Consider the following 24,332-nt stretch of genomic DNA (forward strand, 5'->3'; position numbering starts at 1 on the left):
CCCTGGAACTATAGCGGGGTGACTGTTACCCCAATGTTTCTATATATCTGTAACCTTGTTATGGGCTAAGGGGGCCCAGCCTGAAGGCCAATTAGGGGGGATTTGGGGTGAGTGCTTATTTGTGCCCTGGGTACCCCTGGAACTATAGCGGGGTGACTGTTACCCCAATGTTTCTATATATCTGTAACCTTGTTATGGGCTAAGGGGGCCCAGCCTGAAGGCCAGTTAGGGGGGATTTGGGGTGAGTGCTTATTTGTGCCCTGGGTACCCCTGGAACTATAGCGGGGTGACTGTTACCCCAATGTTTCTATATATCTGTAACCTTGTTATGGGCTAAGGGGGCCCAGCCTGAAGGCCAGTTAGGGGGGGATTTGGGGTGAGTGCTTATTTGTGCCCTGGGTACCCCTGGAACTATAGCAGGGTGACTGTTACCCCAATGTTTCTATATATCTGTAACCTTGTTATGGGCTAAGGGGGCCCAGCCTGAAGGCCAGTTAGGGGGGGATTTGGGGTGAGTGCTTATTTGTGCCCTGGGTACCCCTGGAACTATAGCAGGGTGACTGTTACCCCAATGTTTCTATATATCTGTAACCTTGTTATGGGCTAAGGGGGCCCAGCCTGAAGGCCAGTTAGGGGGGGATTTGGGGTGAGTGCTTATTTGTGCCCTGGGTACCCCTGGAACTATAGCAGGGTGACTGTTACCCCAATGTTTCTATATATCTGTAACCTTGTTATGGGCTAAGGGGGCCCAGCCTGAAGGCCAGTTAGGGGGGGATTTGGGGTGAGTGCTTATTTGTGCCCTGGGTACCCCTGGAACTATAGCGGGGTGACTGTTACCCCAATGTTTCTATATATCTGTAACCTTGTTATGGGCTAAGGGGGCCCAGCCTGAAGGCCAGTTAGGGGGGGATTTGGGGTGAGTGCTTATTTGTGCCCTGGGTACCCCTGGAACTATAGTGGGGTGACTGTTACCCCAATGTTTCTATATATCTGTAACCTTGTTATGGGCTAAGGGGGCCCAGCCTGAAGGCCAGTTAGGGGGGGATTTGGGGTGAGTGCTTATTTGTGCCCTGGGTACCCCTGGAACTATAGCAGGGTGACTGTTACCCCAATGTTTCTATATATCTGTAACCTTGTTATGGGCTAAGGGGGTCCAGCCTGAAGGCCAGTTAGGGGGGGATTTGGGGTGCTTATTTGTGCCCTGGGTACCCCTGGAACTATAGTGGGGTGACTGTTACCCCAATGTTTCTATATATCTGTAACCTTGTTATGGGCTAAGGGGGTCCAGCCTGAAGGCCAGTTAGGGGGGGATTTGGGGTGAGTGCTTATTTGTGCCCTGGGTACCCCTGGAACTATAGCGGGGTGACTGTTACCCCAATGTTTCTATATATCTTTAACCTTGTTATGGGCTAAGGGGGCCCAGCCTGAAGGCCAGTTAGGGGGGGATTTGGGGTGAGTGCTTATTTGTGCCCTGGGTACACCTGGAACTATAGCGGGGTGACTGTTACCCCAATGTTTCTATATGTAACCTTGTTATGGGCTAAGGGGGTCCAGCCTGAAGGCCAGTTAGGGGGGGATTTGGGGTGAGTGCTTATTTGTGCCCTGGGTACCCCTGGAACTATAGCGGGGTGACTGTTACCCCAATGTTTCTATATATCTGTAACCTTGTTATGGGCTAAGGGGGCCCAGCCTGAAGGCCAGTTAGGGGGGGGATTTGGGGTGAGTGCTTATTTGTGCCCTGGGTACCCCTGGAACTATAGCAGGGTGACTGTTTCCCCAATGTTTCTATATATCTGTAACCTTGTTATGGGCTAAGGGGGCCCAGCCTGAAGGCCAGTTAGGGGGGATTTGGGGTGAGTTCTTGTGCCCTGGGTACCCCTGGAACTATAGCGGGGTGACTGTTACCCCAATGTTTCTATATATCTTTAACCTTGTTATGGGCTAAGGGGGCCCAGCCTGAAGGCCAGTTAGGGGGGATTTGGGGTGCTTATTTGTGCCCTGGGTACCCCTGGAACTATAGTGGGGTGACTGTTACCCCAATGTTTCTATATATCTGTAACCTTGTTATGGGCTAAGGGGGCCCAGCCTGAAGGCCAGTTAGGGGGGGATTTGGGGTGAGTGCTTATTTGTGCCCTGGGTACCCCTGGAACTATAGCGGGGTGACTGTTACCCCAATGTTTCTATATATCTTTAACCTTGTTATGGGCTAAGGGGGCCCAGCCTGAAGGCCAGTTAGGGGGGGATTTGGGGTGAGTGCTTATTTGTGCCTTGGGTACCCCTGGAACTATAGCGGGGTGACTGTTACCCCAATGTTTCTATATGTAACCTTGTTATGGGCTAAGGGGGTCCAGCCTGAAGGCCAGTTAGGGGGGGATTTGGGGTGAGTGCTTATTTGTGCCCTGGGTACCCCTGGAACTATAGCGGGGTGACTGTTACCCCAATGTTTCTATATATCTGTAACCTTGTTATGGGCTAAGGGGGCCCAGCCTGAAGGCCAGTTAGGGGGGGGATTTGGGGTGAGTGCTTATTTGTGCCCTGGGTACCCCTGGAACTATAGCAGGGTGACTGTTTCCCCAATGTTTCTATATATCTGTAACCTTGTTATGGGCTAAGGGGGCCCAGCCTGAAGGCCAGTTAGGGGGGATTTGGGGTGAGTTCTTGTGCCCTGGGTACCCCTGGAACTATAGCGGGGTGACTGTTACCCCAATGTTTCTATATATCTGTAACCTTGTAATGGGCTAAGGGGGCCCAGCCTGAAGGCCAGTTAGGGGGGGATTTGGGGTGAGTGCTTATTTGTGCCCTGGGTACCCCTGGAACTATAGCGGGGTGACTGTTACCCCAATGTTTCTATATATCTGTAACCTTGTTATGGGCTAAGGGGGCCCAGCCTGAAGGCCAGTTAGGGGGGGATTTGGGGTGAGTGCTTATTTGTGCCCTGGGTACCCCTGGAACTATAGCGGGGTGACTGTTACCCCAATGTTTCTATATATCTGTAACCTTGTTATGGGCTAAGGGGGCCCAGTCTGAAGGCCAGTTAGGGGGGGATTTGGGGTGAGTGCTTGTGCCCTGGGTACCCCTGGAACTATAGCAGGGTGACTGTTACCCCAATGTTTCTATATATCTGTAACCTTGTTATGGGCTAAGGGGGCCCAGCCTGAAGGCCAGTTAGGGAGGATTTGTACTACATATATCCCCTCCCTCTGCTTGCACCGTGACATTTTTCTAAGACAAATAGCAGCTTCCACCAGGCGGCCATATTCCCTCTGACATCATCAGTTACATTTACATCTGCATGATGAATGCAGGCTTACACAGGCAGAACCTCATTTGGCAGAAAGTTCTGCTTTGACTGAGCACTGTAATAGTTAAGCTGAGCTCAGGAGAGGAGGTTAGGAGGAAAGATAAGAACAGACAGACAGCATTTCTATGGGAACCAGCAATGCCGTCACTTCATTGGCTGCTAGACTGGGGGGGGTGTTTAGTAATCTGTGCTGAGAAGAACTGAGCATGCCCAGTAGCCAAAAGCCAAAGTAAATTCCTAAGGGAGGGGGAGTGATTGGGGGATTAGGGGTGCCGGTGCTCCCTGTATGCGCCCTTATGGGGGTAAATCCGGTAGCACTCCCACACCCAAACCACTAGCATTGCTCAGTTGGTCAGCAGCACAGTCATCTGCTATTGGTCAGAATAGTGTTACATGCGCAGTGCGTAGTTATTGTATCCGGCTGCACAGGGACCTTGTGGGGGCTCAGCACCCTAATATTACACTCAGTGCTAGTGATTGAGCTGATCTCTGTGTAACTTCTCTCCCACTTTCTGCAGGTTCTGCCACTGTCAGAGGATGGGCACCCCGGCAAATGGCTATAGGGCTCCTGGCTTCCATCTGCGCAGGATTGGGCCCCGGGGGCCACAGCCAGATGCAGCAAATTATATACAGTAAGTTCAGCTGGCACAGGGCACCCAGTGTAGGAGCAAGGGGTTCCAGATTTCTCGGCCTGTGGGGGGCACAGTAATGTAGGGGGCATGGGGGATTTCTCTCTCTCCCTGAGGGGTGGCACAATAAATAGGGGGTATATGTTCCAGATTTCTCTGCCTGTGGGGGGCACAGTAATGTAGGGGGCATGGGGGATTTCTCTCTCTCCCTGAGGGGTGGCACAATAAATAGGGGGTATATGTTCCAGATTTCTCTGCCTGTGGGGGGCACAGTAATGTAGGGGGCATGGGGGATTTCTCTCTCCCTGTGGGTTGGCACAATAAATAGGGGGTATATGTTCCAGATTTCTCTGCCTGTGGGGGGCACAGTAATGTAGGGGGCATGGGGGATTTCTCTCTCCCTGAGGGGTGGCACAATAAATAGGGGGTATATGTTCCAGATTTCTGTGCCTGTGGGGGGCACAGTAATGTAGGGGGCATGGGGGATTTCTCTCTTTCCCTGAGGGGTGGCACAATAAATAGGGGGTATATGTTCCAGACTTCTGTGCCTGTGGGGGGCACAGTAATGTAGGGGGCATGGGGGATTTCTCTCTCTCCCTGAGGGGTGGCACAATAAATAGGGGGTATATGTTCCAGACTTCTCGGCCTGTGGGGGGCACAGTAATGTAGGGGGCATGGGGGATTTCTCTCTCTCCCTGAGGGGTGGCACAATAAATAGGGGGTATATGTTCCAGATTTCTCTGCCTGTGGGGGGCACAGTAATGTAGGGGGCATGGGGGATTTCTCTCTCTCCCTGAGGGGTGGCACAATAAATAGGGGGTATATGTTCCAGATTTCTCTGCCTGTGGGGGGGCACAGTAATGTAGGGGGCATGGGGGATTTCTCTCTTTCCCTGAGGGGTGGCACAATAAATAGGGGGTATATGTTCCAGATTTCTCTGCCTGTGGGGGGCACAGTAATGTAGGGGCATGGGGGATTTCTCTCTCTCCCTGAGGGGTGGCACAATAAATAGGGGGTATATGTTCCAGATTTCTCTGCCTGTGGGGGGCACAGTAATGTAGGGGGCATGGGGGATTTCTCTCTCTCCCTGAGGGGTGGCACAATAAATAGGGGGTATATGTTCCAGATTTCTCTGCCTGTGGGGGGCACAGTAATGTAGGGGGCATGGGGGATTTCTCTCTCTCTCCCTGAGGGTTGGCACAATAAATAGGGGGTATATGTTCCAGATTTCTCTGCCTGTGGGGGGCACAGTAATGTAGGGGGCATGGGGGATTTATCTCTCTCTCCCTGAGGGGTGGCACAATAAATAGGGGGTATATGTTCCAGATTTCTCTGCCTGTGGGGGGCACAGTAATGTAGGGGGCATGGGGGATTTCTCTCTCTCCCTGAGGGGTGGCACAATAAATAGGGGGTATATGTTCCAGATTTCTCTGCCTGTGGGGGGCACAGTAATGTAGGGGGCATGGGGGATTTCTCTCTCCCTGTGGGTTGGCACAATAAATAGGGGGTATATGTTCCAGATTTCTCTGCCTGTGGGGGGCACAGTAATGTAGGGGGCATGGGGGATTTCTCTCTCTCCCTGAGGGGTGGCACAATAAATAGGGGGTATATGTTCCAGATTTCTCTGCCTGTGGGGGGCACAGTAATGTAGGGGGCATGGGGGATTTCTCTCTCTCCCTGAGGGGTGGCACAATAAATAGGGGGTATATGTTCCAGATTTCTCTGCCTGTGGGGGGCACAGTAATGTAGGGGGCATGGGGGATTTCTCTCTCCCTGAGGGGTGGCACAATAAATAGGGGGTATATGTTCCAGATTTCTGTGCCTGTGGGGGGCACAGTAATGTAGGGGGCATGGGGGATTTCTCTCTCTCCCTGAGGGGTGGCACAATAAATAGGGGGTATATGTTCCAGATTTCTCTGCCTGTGGGGGGCACAGTAATGTAGGGGGCATGGGGGATTTATCTCTCTCCCTGAGGGGTGGCACAATAAATAGGGGGTATATGTTCCAGATTTCTCTGCCTGTGGGGGGCACAGTAATGTAGGGGGCATGGTGGATTTCTCTCTCTCCCTGTGGGGTGGCACAATAAATAGGGGGTATATGTTCCAGATTTCTCTGCCTGTGGGGGGCACAGTAATGTAGGGGGCATGGGGGATTTCTCTCTCTCCCTGAGGGGTGGCACAATAAATAGGGGGTATATGTTCCAGATTTCTCTGCCTGTGGGGGGCACAGTAATGTAGGGGGCATGGGGGATTTATCTCTCTCTCCCTGAGGGGTGGCACAATAAATAGGGGGTATATGTTCCAGATTTCTCTGCCTGTGGGGGGCACAGTAATGTAGGGGGCATGGTGGATTTCTCTCTCTCCCTGAGGGGTGGCACAATAAATAGGGGGTATATGTTCCAGATTTCTGTGCCTGTGGGGGGCACAGTAATGTAGGGGGCATGGGGGATTTCTCTCTCTCCCTGAGGGGTGGCACAATAAATAGGGGGTATATGTTCCAGATTTCTCTGCCTGTGGGGGGCACAGTAATGTAGGGGGCATGGGGGATTTCTCTCTTTCCCTGAGGGGTGGCACAATAAATAGGGGGTATATGTTCCAGATTTCTCTGCCTGTGGGGGGCACAGTAATGTAGGGGGCATGGGGGATTTCTCTCTCTCCCTGAGGGGTGGCACAATAAATAGGGGGTATATGTTCCAGATTTCTCTGCCTGTGGGGGGCACAGTAATGTAGGGGGCATGGGGGATTTCTCTCTCTCTCCCTGAGGGTTGGCACAATAAATAGGGGGTATATGTTCCAGATTTCTCTGCCTGTGGGGGGCACAGTAATGTAGGGGGCATGGGGGATTTATCTCTCTCTCCCTGAGGGGTGGCACAATAAATAGGGGGTATATGTTCCAGATTTCTCTGCCTGTGGGGGGCACAGTAATGTAGGGAGCATGGGGGATTTCTCTCTCTCCCTGAGGGGTGGCACAATAAATAGGGGGTATATGTTCCAGATTTCTCTGCCTGTGGGGGGCACAGTAATGTAGGGGGCATGGGGGATTTCTCTCTCTCCCTGAGGGGTGGCACAATAAATAGGGGGTATATGTTCCAGACTTCTCTGCCTGTGGGGGGCACAGTAATATAGGGGGCATGGGGGATTTATCTCTCTCCCTGAGGGGTGGCACAATAAATAGGGGGTATATGTTCCAGATTTCTCTGCCTGTGGAGGGCACAGTAATGTAGGGGGCATGGGGGATTTCTCTCTCTCCCTGAGGGGTGGCACAATAAATAGGGGGTATATGTTCCAGATTTCTCTGCCTGTGGGGGGCACAGTAATGTAGGGGGCATGGGGGATTTATCTCTCTCTCCCTGAGGGGTGGCACAATAAATAGGGGGTATATGTTCCAGATTTCTCTGCCTGTGGGGGGCACAGTAATGTAGGGGGCATGGGGGATTTCTCTCTCCCTGTGGGTTGGCACAATAAATAGGGGGTATATGTTCCAGATTTCTCTGCCTGTGGGGGGCACAGTAATGTAGGGGGCATGGGGGATTTCTCTCTCTCCCTGAGGGGTGGCACAATAAATAGGGGGTATATGTTCCAGATTTCTCTGCCTGTGGGGGGCACAGTAATGTAGGGGGCATGGGGGATTTCTCTCTCTCCCTGAGGGGTGGCACAATAAATAGGGGGTATATGTTCCAGATTTCTCTGCCTGTGGGGGGCACAGTAATGTAGGGGGCATGGGGCATTTATCTCTCTCCCTGAGGGGTGGCACAATAAATAGGGGGTATATGTTCCAGATTTCTCTGCCTGTGGGGGGCACAGTAATGTAGGGGGCATGGGGGACTTATCTCTCTGTCCCTGAGGGGTGGCACAATAAATAGGGGGTATATGTTCCAGATTTCTCTGCCTGTGGGGGGCACAGTAATGTAGGGGGCATGGGGGATTTCTCTCTCTCCCTGAGGGGTGGCACAATAAATAGGGGGTATATGTTCCAGATTTCTCTGCCTGTGGGGGGCACAGTAATGTAGGGGGCATGGGGGATTTATCTCTCTCTCCCTGAGGGGTGGCACAATAAATAGGGGGTATATGTTCCAGATTTCTCTGCCTGTGGGGGGCACAGTAATGTAGGGGGCATGGTGGATTTCTCTCTCTCCCTGAGGGGTGGCACAATAAATAGGGGGTATATGTTCCAGATTTCTCTGCCTGTGGGGGGCACAGTAATGTAGGGGGCATGGGGGATTTCTCTCTCTCCCTGAGGGGTGGCACAATAAATAGGGGTATATGTTCCAGATTTCTCTGCCTGTGGGGGGCACAGTAATGTAGGGGGCATGGGGGATTTCTCTCTCTCTCCCTGAGGGGTGGCAAAATAAATAGGGGGTATATGTTCCAGATTTCTCTGCCTGTGGGGGGCACAGTAAAGTAGGGGGCATGGGGGATTTCTCTCTCCCTGAGGGGTGGCACAATATATAGGGGGTATATGTTCCAGATTTCTCTCTCTCCCTGAGGGGTGGCACAATAAATAGGGGGTATATGTTCCAGATTTCTCTGCCTGTGGGGGGCACAGTAAAGTAGGGGGCATGGGGGATTTCTCTCTCCCTGAGGGGTGGCACAATATATAGGGGGTATATGTTCCAGATTTCTCTCTCTCCCTGAGGGGTGGCACAATAAATAGGGGGTATATGTTCCAGATTTCTCTGCCTGTGGGGGGCACAGTAATGTAGGGGGCATGGGGGATTTCTCTCTCTCCCTGAGGGGTGGCACAATAAATAGGGGGTATATGTTCCAGACTTCTGTGCCTGTGGGGGGCACAGTAATGTAGGGGGCATGGGGGATTTCTCTCTCTCCCTGAGGGGTGGCACAATAAATAGGGGGTATATGTTCCAGATTTCTCTGCCTGTGGGGGGCACAGTAATGTAGGGGGCATGGGGGATTTCTCTCTCTCCCTGAGGGGTGGCACAATATATAGGGGGTATATGTTCCAGATTTCTCTCTCTCCCTGAGGGGTGGCACAATAAATAGGGGGTATATGTTAACACCCAGCACATAGTGTAACACTAACACAAGTCCCATAATAAGATTACTCCATCACCCCAGATCTTACAGTCTTATTCTTTGTCCTGTAGCTTCTTGAAACCTGTGACCCTGATCGGGAGGAACAAGAGCGTAGTGGATTATTTTGCCACGGCGCAGGACCCTCATGGAAGAGTCTATATTTCGAGGATTCATGCTCGTGTCATTTGTGCATCCAGCCCCATGAGCTTCAGGCTGATGGATTCCAGCTTCACTGGGGTGTATGTGAATGATGTGCGCATCGATGGTAGGTGGCCGGGGTGTCTGGCCGTGAGTAGGAATAAAGTGTAAGGGAAGGGCCCAGGGGTGTCTGGCCGTGAGTAGGAATAAAGTGTAATGGAAGGGCCTGGGGGAGTCTGGCCGTGAGTAGGAATAAAGTGTAAGGGAGGGGCCCGGGGGAGTCTGGCCGTGAGTAGGAATAAAGTGTAATGGAAGGGCCCGGGGGTGTCTGGCCGTGAGTAGGAATAAAGTGTAATGGAAGGGCCTGGGGGAGTCTGGCCGTGAGTAGGAATAAAGTGTAAGGGAAGGGCCCGGGGGAGTCTGGCCGTGAGTAGGAATAAAGTGTAAGGGAAGGGCCCGGGGGTGTCTGGCCGTGAGTAGGAATAAAGTGTAAGGGAAGGGCCCGGGGGAGTCTGGCCGTGAGTAGGAATAAAGTGTAAGGGAAGGGCCCGGGGGAGTCTGGCCGTGAGTAGGAATAAAGTGTAAGGGAAGGGCCTGGGGGTGTCTGGCCGTGAGTAGGAATAAGGTACATTAATGGTTGCCTTCTGCCATTACAGCTGAGCACTTTCTAAATGAAGGAGACACGGTCACGTTTGGGCACCCAAGCAGTGGCAATATCTGCCCGGGCACCAGAGCACGCCAGCCAAACTCTGAACTCTACTTTCTGGTAGGTTAATGGTATTTTCTGTTGTTGATTATAATGTGTGAATATTCTGTAAGTAATGTACAATATAAGCTCCAGTCCAAGTTAAACACATTTCCGGGTGGATGAACTTACAGTCTGTTGGGTTTGGTAGAAACTAAAAGGCTTGGCTCATACACTTCTGCCTAACACTTTATTTTCATTCCTCTTTATACTGGTATCGCTACAGTTGCCTACTCATTAATCTGCATTTTTAGAACACAAGTCCTAAGGCCTCGTCCCCAAATCACTATAGAATTAACCAGCGTATTCCCATCAGTGGGTAAGGGAGACCCCCGAGCGGGCGCGGTAGGAAAGTGACAGCTCAAGTTTATATTTCTTTTGCTTTACAGTTTGAACGTTGCCAATGCCGGATGGAACAGTCGTCTGAGGAAAGCTCTCCTGAGGTATCACACTTCAGCCTCAGCTCTTCATGAATTTGGGTCTCACTAAGGGATTTCGATGATAACTGCAGAGTATTTATGAGTATGGGCTATAGATTGCATCAAGTCTTGTATGTATAGGGCTCCTGTACTGTAGGGATATCTCTCTTTTGGTTTCTGTTTGGGTTAAAAAAGGTTCTATTGCTGATACTATCTTGGCTAATATGATTGCCCCAATGTCTGTCTGCCTGTCTACATGAATCTGCTTGCTCGCCCTACTGTTAAGCTGCCAATACATGCACCGATATTATCCAACGGCACAAGGTTTTGTACGATATTCGGTGCTTGTATGGTTTATTGACGAGGTGACCGATATCGCAAAAGCCTTGGATATTGGTCGTCACGTCGATCAGGTGGGACAAAAGATTTTGATCGGGCCCCGTTGAAGGTGCCCAAGCAAAGGCATGCTTTTAGGGCTGAGATGTCAGATAGGGGTAGAATTCTACCTCCATATCTGACAGTTCAGTGGAGGTAGTGGAGGGTACGAACGATCTTTCCTGCAACCAATGGTGCTTTCGTGTTTTTAGACCAAAAAGCATTGACAAGCTTCCCTTGTCAGCGCAGTTTTACTGAGGTTCCGCTTCCCCCAGCCTGGGAACAAAACACAGTTTGAGAGCAATGGAGCAAACCTTTGTGCCCTCAGCCTTATATATGATCTGTTTGACCCAACGTGTGTGTCCAAACTGGCAGCCTTGTCCATCCTACAGAATGGTATCAGCAAGGAGAATGCTTTACCCAGGTTATACTACGAACACAATCTAGATTTGCATAGAATGCCGGATATGGGCTGTTTATCAGATAGGAGAAGGCTTAGCTCAGTGTGTAGTAAGATCAAGGAGGAACCTTGCACAGAACCCAGTCATTTACAAGGATGATTCCATATATTTAGTGGGGGCTGACGATTTGTCTGTGTTTTGTTGATGCAGGAATGTGCAGTATCTCCACCTCTGAAGCTAATAGAAGATAATAAGCATGCCCAGATGGACACTGGAATTGTTACTGCAGGTCCTAGTGCCGGTGGTGAAACCCTTTCAGATCCTGACAGGAATACCTCTCCAGCTCCAACCCCAGTGGATATAATGGGTGTTCCTAGGTATCTTTCAAACCCTCCTGAATATACCACCATAAAGTCCTTCAAGAACAGGAGCCTGCTTGAGCTAAGTTCCAGAGAGACTTCTAATATATCCTTGCATTCCAGCCTGTTGTTTGATTCAGATGAAGAAGGCTCTCACCAGTCAGAAGAAGGAAAATCTTTTACAATAAAATGCTCTGCACAATCTCCAGTTTTCTCTGTCGATGAGCCCTACTGTGAGACTGATGCTAAAGCTCCATCCGGTGACGTGGTAGAGTCTGAATATAGAGATGTAACATCACCTTGTCATGTAGCGCAATACGGAGAGGAGGAGCTTCATGAGAAACTCGATGACGAGCGAATTCAAGACCAGAGTGTTGTTGAATGTGACACTTTAGCTTCTCCGAGAGTATGGCCAGAGAGTGAAAACCAATCTTTGGGAGTAGAGTATGCCACCAATGAGCATATTGCTGATACCCGTGATAGCCCAATGACCAATGAGCATATTGCTGATACCCGTGATAGCCCAATGACCAATGAGCATATTGCCGATACCCATGATAGCCCAATGACCAATGAGAATATTGCTGATACCCGTGATAGCCCAATGACCAATGAGCACACTGCTGATACCCGTGATAGCCCAATGACCAATGAGCATATTGCTGATACCTGTGATAGCCCAATGACCAATGAGAATATTGCTGATACCCGTGATAGCCCAATGACCAATGAGCATATTGCTGATACCCGTGATAGCCCAATGACCAATGAGCATATTGCTGATACCTGTGATAGCCCAATGACCAATGAGCATATTGCTGATACCCGTGATAGCCCAATGACCAATGAGCATATTGCTGATACCTGTGATAGCCCAGTGGCCCAATTGTTACACCAACTGGACACAAACAGAGAATACCAGGCAACAGAGTCTATCTCTACTGCAGAATGTTTGGCTTACAGTAACAAATCAGTCCATATATATAAGGACAGCCTACCACTGCCTGCATGTAACATCTCATCCATTATACAAGAAGATGTTACGTTAGATAAATTGCACAAAAAAGATGCAGAAATACTTAATTGTGGATCTTTAAGCCCAGCAGTTGTTGCTTCAGTGACAGTGATGCCCAGTGCGCCCTGCACTGTAATTACGGAGCCTGGGGAGAAGGCCGCTGCCGAACACTTTGCATTTATGTCTATTGATGATTCTGTATTGAAAGAAGCAGAAGACATGGAGGTCTGTGCCGCTGCTGGAAGTTACATAGGAAAAAAACAAATGCATATGGATCCATCTTGTGAACAGCCAGGAATGAATATGGAAAGTAATGGAGGTGAGAAGAAGCTGGCAGTGAGTCTTAGCCAGGCAGAATGCAGAGGGAATGGAGCCCCTAATGAACCACCGGGCATCTGTCCTTCCAGGAACGTCGGTGAAGCTTTTCCATCAAGGGATTCGTCTGTGGTTATGAGAGAGACGTCACTAAGATGTTCTGGGTCTCTTGCAGATTATTGTGATGACCAAATCTCTAGTGTAAAACAAAACACTCATGATTCTGGCAGTCCTTCTCCATTACCATTAGTCCAGTGTGCGGACGACAGGCCTTTACCGGCTACGGGCAATGTTTTACTGCACAAAGATTATAATGAAAAAGCAGAAAGAGAAGTAGAGGTGGAAAACGCTGACTATTACTGTGATTCTACTCATGAGTTCTACAGGGGGAACAAAGAGCCCGAGACAGGCATTCTGCTGCCCAAGCAACATCTTCAGCAAGAGCGACACAAGAACCCCTCCGATTCTGTCAGTGTAACACACCTGGATCCAGACATTACAGAGGAGACACAGTCTGTCAGTGTAACACACCTGGATCCAGACATTACAGAGGAGACACAGTCTGTCAGTGTAACACACCTGGATCCAGACATTACAGAGGAGACACAGTCTGTCAGTGTAACACACCTGGATCCAGACATTACAGAGGAGACACAGTCTGTCAGTGTAACACACCTGGATCCAGACATTACAGAGGAGACACAATCTGTCAGTGTAACACACCTGGATCCAGACATTACAGAGGAGACACAGTCTGTCAGTGTAACACACTCAGCTCCTGACATTACAGAGGAGACACAGTCTGTCAGTGTAACACACCTGGATCCAGACATTACAGAGGAGACACAGTCTGTCAGTGTAACACACCTGGATCCAGACATTACAGAGGAGACACAGTCTGTCAGTGTAACACACCTGGATCCAGACATTACAGAGGAGACACAGTCTGTCAGTGTAACACACCTGGATCCAGACATTACAGAGGAGACACAGTCTGTCAGTGTAACACACCTGGATCCAGACATTACAGAGGAGACACAGTCTGTCAGTGTAACACACCTGGATCCAGACATTACAGAGGAGACACAGTCTGTCAGTGTAACACACCTGGATCCAGACATTACAGAGGAGACACAATCTGTCAGTGTAACACACTCAGCTCCTGACATTACAGAGGAGACACAGTCTGTCAGTGTAACACACTCAGCTCCTGACATTACAGAGGAGACACAGTCTGTCAGTGTAACACACTCAGCTCCTGACATTACAGAGGAGACACAGTCTGTCAGTGTAACACACTCAGCTCCTGACATTACAGAGGAGACACAATCTGTCAGTGTAACACACTCAGCTCCTGACATTACAGAGGAGACACAGTCTGTCAGTGTAACACACCTGGATCCAGACATTACAGAGGAGACACAATCTTTCAGTGTAACACACTCAGCTCCTGACATTACAGAGGAGACACAATCTGTCAGTGTAACACACTCAGCTCCTGACATTACAGAGGAGACACAGTCTGTCAGTGTAACACACTCAGCTCCTGACATTACAGAGGAGACACAATCTGTCAGTGTAACACACCTGGATCCAGACATTACAGAGGAGACACAGTCTGTCGGTGTAACACACTCAGCTCCTGACATTACAGAGGAGACACAATCTGTCAGTGTAACACACCTGGATCCAGACATTACAGAGGAGACACAGTCTGTCGGTGTAACACACTCAGCTCCTGACATTACAGAGGAGACACAATCTGTCAGTGTAACACACCTGGATCCAGACATTACAGAGGAGACACAATCTGTCAGTGTAACACACTCAGCTCCCGAGACAGGCATTCTGCTGCCCAAGCAACATCTTCAGCAAGAGCGACACAAGAACCCCTTTGATTCTCATGAGGAGGAATGTTCCTTTGATTTCCAGATTGTGAATGTTTGTAGTTTGTCTCCTTCCATGAAATTACAGAAGACAAACATTTCCACCAAATCTGCCGCCAACGAGAATGTTCTTGTGGGTTCAGCTGAGGATCAGTGCATAGGAGGCAGAGAAGTTCTGAATGAGGCAAGGCATTGTGGGCAGATGATGGACACAGTGAAACAAACGAGTGTGTTATCCCAAGACTCTAATACAAATGGTATTCAGATAATTGAGGAGGGGACCTGTCATTACAACATTGCCGATCCAATAGCCACAGTTAGCATGGGAGGGTATCCCTTGGAAACAGCAGACTTTGCCCCACCTGCGCCTGTGGCCCCAGGGGGTTTAGGTAATGACATGGAGCAAGATTATAGGAGTTCCGTCGGGCTAAAGAGATGTTTTGATGACACAGGGACCAGATTTTCTTCAGAAAAGAAAGTGCCCACAAAAAAGTCTCGGGTGTGTCATGAGGAGTCCCAGAAGCCACCGGGCATTTGTGCCCAGCGAGACAGCATTGGGGACATTCTACACCAGTTTATTACAGCCAACCAGACACCTAGACAGTCGGCTAGAAGGGATGTAAGCGCTTGTACACACAATCCATACACAATAGCCCATATCATCCGTGACTATTTTAGACATCTAGGGACAGTAAGTTTGGCACAAGCGCAATCCTTTAGTTTAACACACAGTCAGATTTCAGTGCAGTCACAGTCTGTCAGTGTAACACACCTGGATCGAGACTTTACGGAGGAGACACAGTCTGTCAGTGTAACACACCTGGATCGAGACTTTACAGAGGAGACACAGTCTGTCAGTGTAACACACCTGGATCGAGCCTTTACAGAGGAGACACAATCTGTCAGTGTAACACACTCAGCTCCTGACATTACAGAGGAGACACAGTCTGTCAGTGTAACACACTCAGCTCCTGACATTACAGAGGAGACACAGTCTGTCAGTGTAACACACACGGCTCTTGATATTGCAGAGGAGACACAGTCGGTCAGTGTAACACACCTGGATCCAGACATTACAGAGGAGACACAGTCTGTCAGTGTAACACACTCAGCTCCTGACATTACAGAGGAGACACAGTCTGTCAGTGTAACACACCTGGATCCAGACATTACAGAGGAGACACAGTCTGTCAGTGTAACACACTCAGCTCCTGACATTACAGAGGAGACACAGTCTGTCAGTGTAACACACCTGGATCCAGACATTACAGAGGAGACACAGTCTGTCAGTGTAACACACCTGGATCCAGACATTACAGAGGAGACACAGTCTGTCAGTGTAACACACACGGCTCTTGATATTACAGAGGAGACACAGTCTGTCAGTGTAACACACTCAGCTCCTGACATTACAGAGGAGATACAGTCCGTGATTGTAACACACCTGGATCCAGACATTACAGAGGAGACACAATCTGTAGGTGTAACACACATTCCAGAAGAAATAGCCTCTGTCAGTGTAACACACCTGGATCCAGACATTACAGAGGAGACACAGTCTGTCAGTGTAACACACCTGGATCCAGACATTACAGAGGAGATACAGTCTGTCAGTGTAACACACTCGGCTCCTGACATTACAGAGGAGATACAGTCTGTCAGTGTAACACACTCAGCTCCCGACATTACAGAGGAGACACAGTCTGTCAGTGTAACACACTCAGCTCCCGACATTACAGAGGAGATACAGTCTGTCAGTGTAACACACACGGCTCTTGATATTGCAGAGGAGACACAATCTGTAGGTGTAACACGCATTCCAGAAGAAATAGCCTCTGTCAGTGTAACACACACCTTGGCCCAAGCCGCAGGGGGTGATGGGATTTTGGCTAGGGTTAGGCACTGCCAAGTTCCTGAAGAGCAAAGGCAGAAATCATGGACCTCGTGTAAGGAGCAAACTCCATCACAGAGCTGTGCAAGTGTGCGCCCAGCAGCGACTCTAACTCCGCCTATAATAAGTGGTGCAAACACAAGCCTTCTCACTGGCCTCCATACCCAAGGTATAAGCTCCTGTAACTGTTCAACTGGTACCCCGGGGGCAGAATGTGAGTGGCCCAGTATTAGCCATGCCAGCAGCAGTGATGAGCCAATCCTGGGCTTCGTACCTGAGCCACATGCAAGTCGTGCAGGTTCCTTGGGTACAAAGAAACCATCATTGTCAGATAATAAAATGTACAATGAAGGGACGCTGCCCTTGGGCAGCAGCCCTGAGAATATTATTGCCACTGGCGAATGGAGGTGTGTGACCCACGCAAGAGACCCTATGCAGGGAGGTAATGAGACTTCCAGTACCACAGACTGTGCCCAGCTGGAACATGGCGGCACTGCTCATTCGCACCAAGGAAACCTTGTGTTGCCGACATCCAAGGAGGTATTGGAACCAGCTCACTGCTCAGGGGTAATACTCAACAAGTGGACCTATAACTCTGAGGTTTCTCAGTGTAAGTCACGTAATATGAATCCCACCAGGAACGTTATCATGAGGGGTGAGTGCTCCTCGCCCACGGTCTGTGCCTCCCAACCGGCCATTAAAGAAGAAGAGGATGGGGATGAGTGTATCAGAGCCGGTTCTACAGAAGTCTCCTCTCCAACCGCTCAGAGCCTCCAGGGCCCTATGCAGGGTAAGAATCAGAAAACTCATGCAGAGCTTGGCACGTAGCTGTGCCACCGGGCACATTCCTGTCAACCATAGAGTTATATGGCGCAACGCTGAGCGCAGTCACTAACAGAATACTGTCACGGGAAAACTTTCTCTAGCGGCCCTCCTGTCGGTGCAGGCGTTAGGGGTTTCTCTAGCGGCCCTCCTGTCGGTGCAGGCGTTAGGGGTTTCTCTAGCGGCCCTCCTGTCGGTGCAGGCGTTAGGGGTTTCTCTAGCGGCCCTCCTGTCGGTGCAGGCGTTAGGGGTTTCTCTAGCGGCCCTCCTGTCGGTGCAGGCGTTAGAGGTTTCTCTAGCGGCCCTCCTGTCGGTGCAGGCGTTAGGGGTTTCTCTAGCGGCCCTCCTGTCGGTGCAGGCGTTAGGGGTTTCTCTAGCGGCCCTCCCACTGTATATATAGACTCCACCCTCTCTCCTTAATTCTTTATCCTGCCTCGGAGGTGAAGGACAGTTTTTTTCTTTTTTTTTTCTTCTCGTCTCTTTTCTTTTCCTTTTCTTTTTTATTCCTTTTAGCCAAGCAGTGGACCAGAAACAACACATAGGGCACGCAGAGCTGCCCCATTATGTGCGGATCCCAACCCAGAATTACAGGGCACGCAGAGCCGCCCCATTATGTGCGGATCCCAACCCAGAATTACAGGGCACGCAGAGCTGCTCTTCTGTTGCACTTGTTATTGAGCATGCAGTGTGCTGCACAGAGAGGGCATGCAGAGCTGCCTCGGAGGTGCCAACTCTAGGAATAGAGTTCATGTATATGACCAGGCACGGAACCAGGGCTGAGTTGTTCCCAGTCCTGCTTGAGGACACGCAGAGCTGTCCCTGATAAACTCAAAAGGCAAACAAAGCTGCCACATGGTGGGGCCTAAACCCCCAAACCCCTGCTTCACATGCGAGAACCCTGCCTCTCATGGTTGGTGGTGTCACGGGGTAATAGAAGAGCACATTTTTAACACCAAATGGTAAGCGGGCGTGCTAACGCCATTGATGCGCCGCAAGATCTACTGCTCACAATGCGGGACTGAGCGGCGACATGATCTGAAGGACGCCGATGTGCTGACAATTATTAAGCTAAGCCCCCTATGGTAGAGAACAACTGTCTCACTCTACCAGACCCGCCTTACCACGCTGCCCATACATTTGCCTGTCATCTGGGGAGTACGCCACTTCCGCCACTAAACGCTGCTGACTAATATGGAGAAAGCGGATTCCTTTAAAGTAAAGTTGAAGTTATCCAATCAGCAAAACAACAAAAGAAGCCTGATAAACTCCCTAAATGTAAAGTATGCAAGCACTCACTAAGAAAAGCTGAGAAAACCTATTGCTCTAATTGCAAGCCTGCCCCAGAATCACCATCCAGATAGATCAGGCTCAGATTACACCAGACTCTACCTCAATACCAAACACCCCACCTATTTATCCATCACCAACCCCAGCTAATACTCCTATAGCGGTGGCCCCTTCACCCATGCCCTGGGACTCCACCTGGCCATACATCAGTGCAGGTAGCAGCTCAGTTTGGGGAATTCTTACAATAGATTATGAACACAGTTCAGCCACCACTCTATCAAGGGGGGCATGTGAGGGCCTGAGATAATAGGAAGCATAGAGCCATCGTCATTTTAACTTCTTCCTCAGAATCGGAGGAGGGTCTAGCTTAAGATACGGAGGTGGAAGAAACACTTTTTCAGAATTTGGATTTCTCAACTCATTTGAAACCTCACCCGGGAGGAGAGACCATCATCCTTTACAACAACCCTTTGACCTCTATCAACGTGTGAGCTCAAGTGGCTGTCACTCAAGGTTACCTTCTTGATAAAGATCATATCAGCAAAGCAACTATCCAAGAAATCTAAATTGCCCTTCCCATTCTTTATTTACCTCTCCCAAACAATTGAAGCAGAATGGACTCAACCAGAGCTCCGTATTGCACTCACACAGAGATTCTTGAAAACTTATCCCGCACCAGAAGAAGTGGGACAAACCTCCTGGCTTTCACAACAAACCGCTCTACCAGTCAAAGAGCCTGTATTCAAGGATCCATTAGACCGCAGAATGGAATACGTGCTGAAACAGTTTTATACTCAAGCGGCAGCGATGCTCAGACCTGCGGCAACTTTAGCGGGCCTAGCCCGCACAGCAAGACACTGGGCACTGGAATTGGCATGCCATCCACCATCATCTAGGCAACAACTGCAGGTAGAAATTGAAAAACTGTCTACCACTTTGTCCTTTGTGGCAGAAGCTGAAATGGAAATGACCAAACTAGTGGCCAAAACTACGGCCAATGCAGTGGTGGCGTGCCGGGCCTTGTGGTTAAGACATTGGACGGGAGATACTGCATCCAAGCTGAGACTGCTGTCGTTAAAGTTTACAGGCGAGTCCTTGTTTGGAAAGAAACCCAAGTTTTGCTTAACAAGCAGATACTCAGGAAGGAGAGAATGGGCATCACAAATGAGGCCATTTCGTTTCTTTTGTTAATAAGTCATAACAGGATTCTGGGAAGAAATTCCTTAAGGCTCCTAGAAAAGTCCCATTTACATGGGCTTGTCCCATTTACATGGGTTTATCCTATAGGCTAAAGCTCACCCACTGGGTTTAAAGCAGAAGCCAGGATAATAGCTGATCAGATTCCCAACTACAGACCGGTTTCGCCCTTTTTGGGGCTCATCAGTGTAGTGCAGGGTTTTCTGATCAGCTTAGGTAGAGCCAGGAGTGGGGATTCACGAACAAACTAAAAGGATTGAGGAGACCGCCTCATACGTATGCAAATAAGTCATAACAGGATTGTTTCTTTTGTTCAAATTTCAGAAACTCCCCAAACTGACCAAGGGGCCAGATGTGGCAGAACTACCTGGCAGCAGGAAGCACGCAACACCAAAAAACCTAACACCAGCAAACCCAATTCTGCCTGACTTAGCCTGGCAACAAGGGGCACAAAAGGTAGGCATCAGAATTTCTGGGGACATGGGAAACACATGTCACAGACACATGAGTATTAACCATCATTTGGCAAGGTTACAGAATACTTCACACCTCTCTACACACCTTCCAAAAGGGTGGTGTCTCCCATCATCCACTGCCCTTTAGACTATGTACTGCGCCACGCGTTTTCACCAAAGTACTTGCACTGATAGTGGCACATCTGAGATCCTTGGGGGTACATCATACCATACATGGACGACCTCTTAATAAAGGCCCCCACGGCACCACATGCAACCAAGGACACAAATTTGTGCCACCAAATGCTAACACAACATGGCCGTTTGATCAACTACCCAAAAGTTCACTCACGCCAAGCCAGACGATTCTATTCCTGGGTTTTCTTTTCGACTACAAGACGCAGAGGGTATACTCCCAAGTCAAAACATAAGTTTTGAAAACTCAGTCCCTCTGGGCCAAGGAAAGAACCTCTGCAGAGGACTTTTTGCGCCTCCTGGGACTCATGGTATCAACCCTTGAGGCCATACCTTTTTCCAGATTTCATCTCAGACTCTTACAACACCACACCCTGCAACACTGGAACACCAGGACCTGCAACAGAAAATCCCTATTTCTCAGGTGACCAATGACAGCCTCCTCTGGTGGACAAGGGAGGACAATCTTAGGCATGGAAGGAGTTGGGCAGGCACCACCTGGGAAGTAGTAACCACGGGCGCCAGATTCGAGCAATTGAATCGAGCAAATACTAGTCAAATTATCAATCGCCAGACCTCGGAGGTTACCTCTGCTACCCGACCTGTTAACTCAAGGGCCAATAAAGCACGTCAACTTAACTATGCTTTGCCTAACTGCGTGGCTCTTGAAACCGACTGGTGGCAGCGACATGGATTTTCAAAGAAAACCATAAACATCTTCTTACAAACCCACAAACAGTCCACTACTAGGGTATACCATAGGGTTTGGAGGACTTTCCTAACCTGGTGCAGGCAAAGGAACATCCGTTGGGAGGATATATCAATGGTCCAGGTGGTGGAGTTTTCCTGCAAGGAACCATGGCTCACCCTGCACCACAAGGTGGTTCTTAGGACCACACCAGGTTTCCTGCCAAAGTGGTGACAGAGCATCACATGAACCAGGACATCATTTTACCTTCTTTCTGTCCAAATCCAACCCACGAGAACGAGAGGCTGCTCCATAAATTGGACGTTGTCTGTGCTCTTCGCCTCTATCTAAAGAGGTCAGCGCACTACAGACATTCCGATAGCCTCCTTGTCTCCTATTTCACAACATACAAAGGGAATGCTGTGCCTAAAAGGACCATAGCATGTTGGCCAGTTGAGACAATTCATACGGCTTATGACCGCAAAAACATGCCCAGACTATTTTCAGTGAAGACCCACGCTACATGGGCATAAAGCACATTGGGGCTGATTCACTAAAGTGCGATAAAATGAGCGCTATTTATAGCATGCGTTAAAAATTTTATTGCTTCTTATTTTTCGTGACTTAGCGCACGATTCACTAAAAGGATACCTGCGTTCATTTAGACGTGATGTTGTTTGCGTTATTTAAGTTGCGATGAGTGTTTTTCTTGTGTTATTTTCTGCGCGTGCGTTAATTCCCACTGAGCACGATATATTTCGCCGCTTGCTATATTAGCGCACAATTTAACGCACGTAACCATTACGTTTGTAAAACTACTTTTCTGAAAATGACCATTTCCCTGCAAACTGGAGGCTGCATCACTCTGGGGCCCACACAGACTTGAATAAATCCCACTGCAAAGTCCATATTGTGTTGCCAAAAGCTCACGAACCGCAATTTTCTTTAAGTACTGCCTGCGCCAAGTAGGTGTTAATTTTCGCACAGACTAATGCGATATTTAGGGAATTAATGCATGCGTTAAAATTAACGCATTGCAGTAGCGCGCAGTTTAACGCATGCGATAATACTTTAGCGAGTCACGCGTTTTTTTTCTCGTCAATTTTAACGCAAAAAAGCATGCAATAACACTTATCGACCTTTAGTGAATCAACCTTATTGTGGGCGCTAGAGAACATGGCAACTGCACAACAGATCTGCTGAGCAGCCACTTGGTTTGTCACCAAGTACCTTTATCAAGTTTTACAAGTTGAATGTTTTTGCATTGGCCGAAAGGTTTTAAAGGCTGCTATGGCATAGTTCCAAGTGCACTATACCCGGCGTAATGAAGTTTTACCTACCCAACTAGAGGGACAGCTTTGGGATGTCCCCTAACGTCTGCACTGACAGGAGGGCCGCTAGAGAAAAGGGGATTTGGACTCTCCGGAAAATGCTTCTCTTGTAGGCCCGAACCGTCAGTCCAGTAAGTCCCACCCAGTATGGGTAACAGAACCTCTTTCTCGCTATCTTTCTCTCCTTTGTCTCTTGGCTTTCCTTCTATCTGTACTGTTTCCACCGACTGAGCTTGCCAACAGAACTGAGGAGCGAGGGTGGAGACAAGCTTTATATACAGTGGAACAATCAGAAGTTATCAAGTTCAGTTCTCTGTCCTGCCTCCAGAGGTGAATGAAGACAAAACCCTAACGTCTGCACCGACAGGAGGGCCTATGAGAAAAGGATTCAGTTAATAGCGCTGCTCCTGCAAATTTCTGCACTGAAATCGATTTTTTATATTTAATTTTGAAATCTGACATGGGGCTAGCTATGTGGTTAGTTTCCCAGGTGCCCACAGCCATGTGACTTGTGCTCTGATAAACTTCAGTCTCTCTTTACTGCAGCGCTGCAAGTTGGAGTCATGTCACCCCCTCCCTTTCCCCCTCCCCCAGCAGCCAATCAGCAGAGCAAGGTGGTGCAGCCAAGTCAGAGACATCCAAATACTCAGAGAAATGATGCAAATGCTGGTCCTAAAGCAGACAGTCTGTTGGGAACAAATGGGACCAACTAGAGAGACAGGAGCTTACATATTCGGGCACCAGAAGTGTGGGATAGGGCTCCCAGGGTAGATTCAAATCAGATGTTCCCCCAAATTCATCTTTAATATAGGATCTAGTAATAGAACAGCCCAGTGATGATTAATGGGGATGGTCACCTACCAAAGTGCTAGGACTTTGCAAAACAAATTATTTCTATTCCTATATAAAAAAAGATTGATTGCATAATATTAGTAATGAAAATTGTCACACTTAGGTGGCTTTGAGATATCCCCCTATGTGCTACTGTGCGGCCCTTTTCTGCATCTCTGCCCCCCACGTGCATAGAGCCATGCAGTCCTGCACAGAACATTCTTATCCACTGCCGATCTCTAGGGTGCGCGCTAATATTCATTCTTTCTTACAGGAAGGTATTTGGGAAAGTACTTCCCCTTTAAAGGACAAGGAAAGGGTAAATATGATAACAAAGCCTTACCTCATTGCAGCATGACAGTGCCCTAATGTCAGTGTAGTGTGCCCCGGTTTAATAGATCCTGCTCTGCCGATTTGCCCGATGCTGTAAGAAAGGAAAGCGCGCTACCCATAATTCATTGCGCTGTTCTCAAGACCGCGACTGAGAGACGTGCAATGGGTAGGTTTTCATTTCAGCGCATGCGTAGTTCTTGTGAGCGCGCTCTCGTCCCCTAAAGCCGTCTCTGTCTCTGGCACTAGGTATGCTGAGAGGCGCTGGGTACGCCGAGAGGCGCTGGGTACGCCGAGAGGCGCTGGGTACGCCGAGAGGCGCAAAGAAATTTCGCACATGCGCAGAAGATTGACCAGGGAACAAATGGCGGACGTGATCTACTAAAGAAACTATTCGATTAAATGATTGACTATTCGCTTTCAAGAAGCAACAAACAGGGGTAGCGATGTGGGAAATGAGACAAATGAAATAAGCACCCTTTCCTTTCCTTTAACTATTTCTGTTTAGTACCCCATGAATAATTAACAGTAATTAATCTTGGTTGGTTCCCACTAATCTTACCTAAAGAACCTATCCGTTGTCTCTTTGCTGTATGAACATGAGGAGGAGCAGTCCCTGATGATACCGGTACCTACATGTCAGTACCACACATACCTGTACCTACATACCTGTACCGCACATACCTGTA

The 24,332-nt window shown here is 49.1% G+C and overlaps 1 protein-coding gene across 4 annotated transcripts in view; it reads left to right on the forward strand.

Annotated features, from left to right (window-relative positions):
• nuggc (nuclear GTPase, germinal center associated) overlaps positions 1-24,332 on the forward strand; it is a 116,118-nt gene that overhangs the window by 10,705 nt on the left and 81,081 nt on the right. For 3 of the 4 annotated variants that reach the window (XM_031903781.1, XM_031903782.1, XM_031903780.1), the window contains exons 2-7: positions 3,820-3,933; positions 9,035-9,228; positions 9,758-9,867; positions 10,236-10,289; positions 11,252-14,434; positions 14,531-17,297. In XM_031903781.1, coding sequence (XP_031759641.1) covers positions 3,839-3,933; positions 9,035-9,228; positions 9,758-9,867; positions 10,236-10,289; positions 11,252-14,434; positions 14,531-17,297 — 6,403 coding nt within the window. In that variant the 5' untranslated portion in view covers positions 3,820-3,838. The remainder of the gene's footprint in view (positions 1-3,819; positions 3,934-9,034; positions 9,229-9,757; positions 9,868-10,235; positions 10,290-11,251; positions 14,435-14,530; positions 17,298-24,332) is intronic. The other variant, XM_031903783.1, reaches the window with a different exon arrangement.

This window comes from Xenopus tropicalis, chromosome 6 (assembly GCF_000004195.4).
Source record: "Xenopus tropicalis strain Nigerian chromosome 6, UCB_Xtro_10.0, whole genome shotgun sequence".
In the NCBI taxonomy this organism is placed as follows: domain Eukaryota; kingdom Metazoa; phylum Chordata; class Amphibia; order Anura; family Pipidae; genus Xenopus; species Xenopus tropicalis.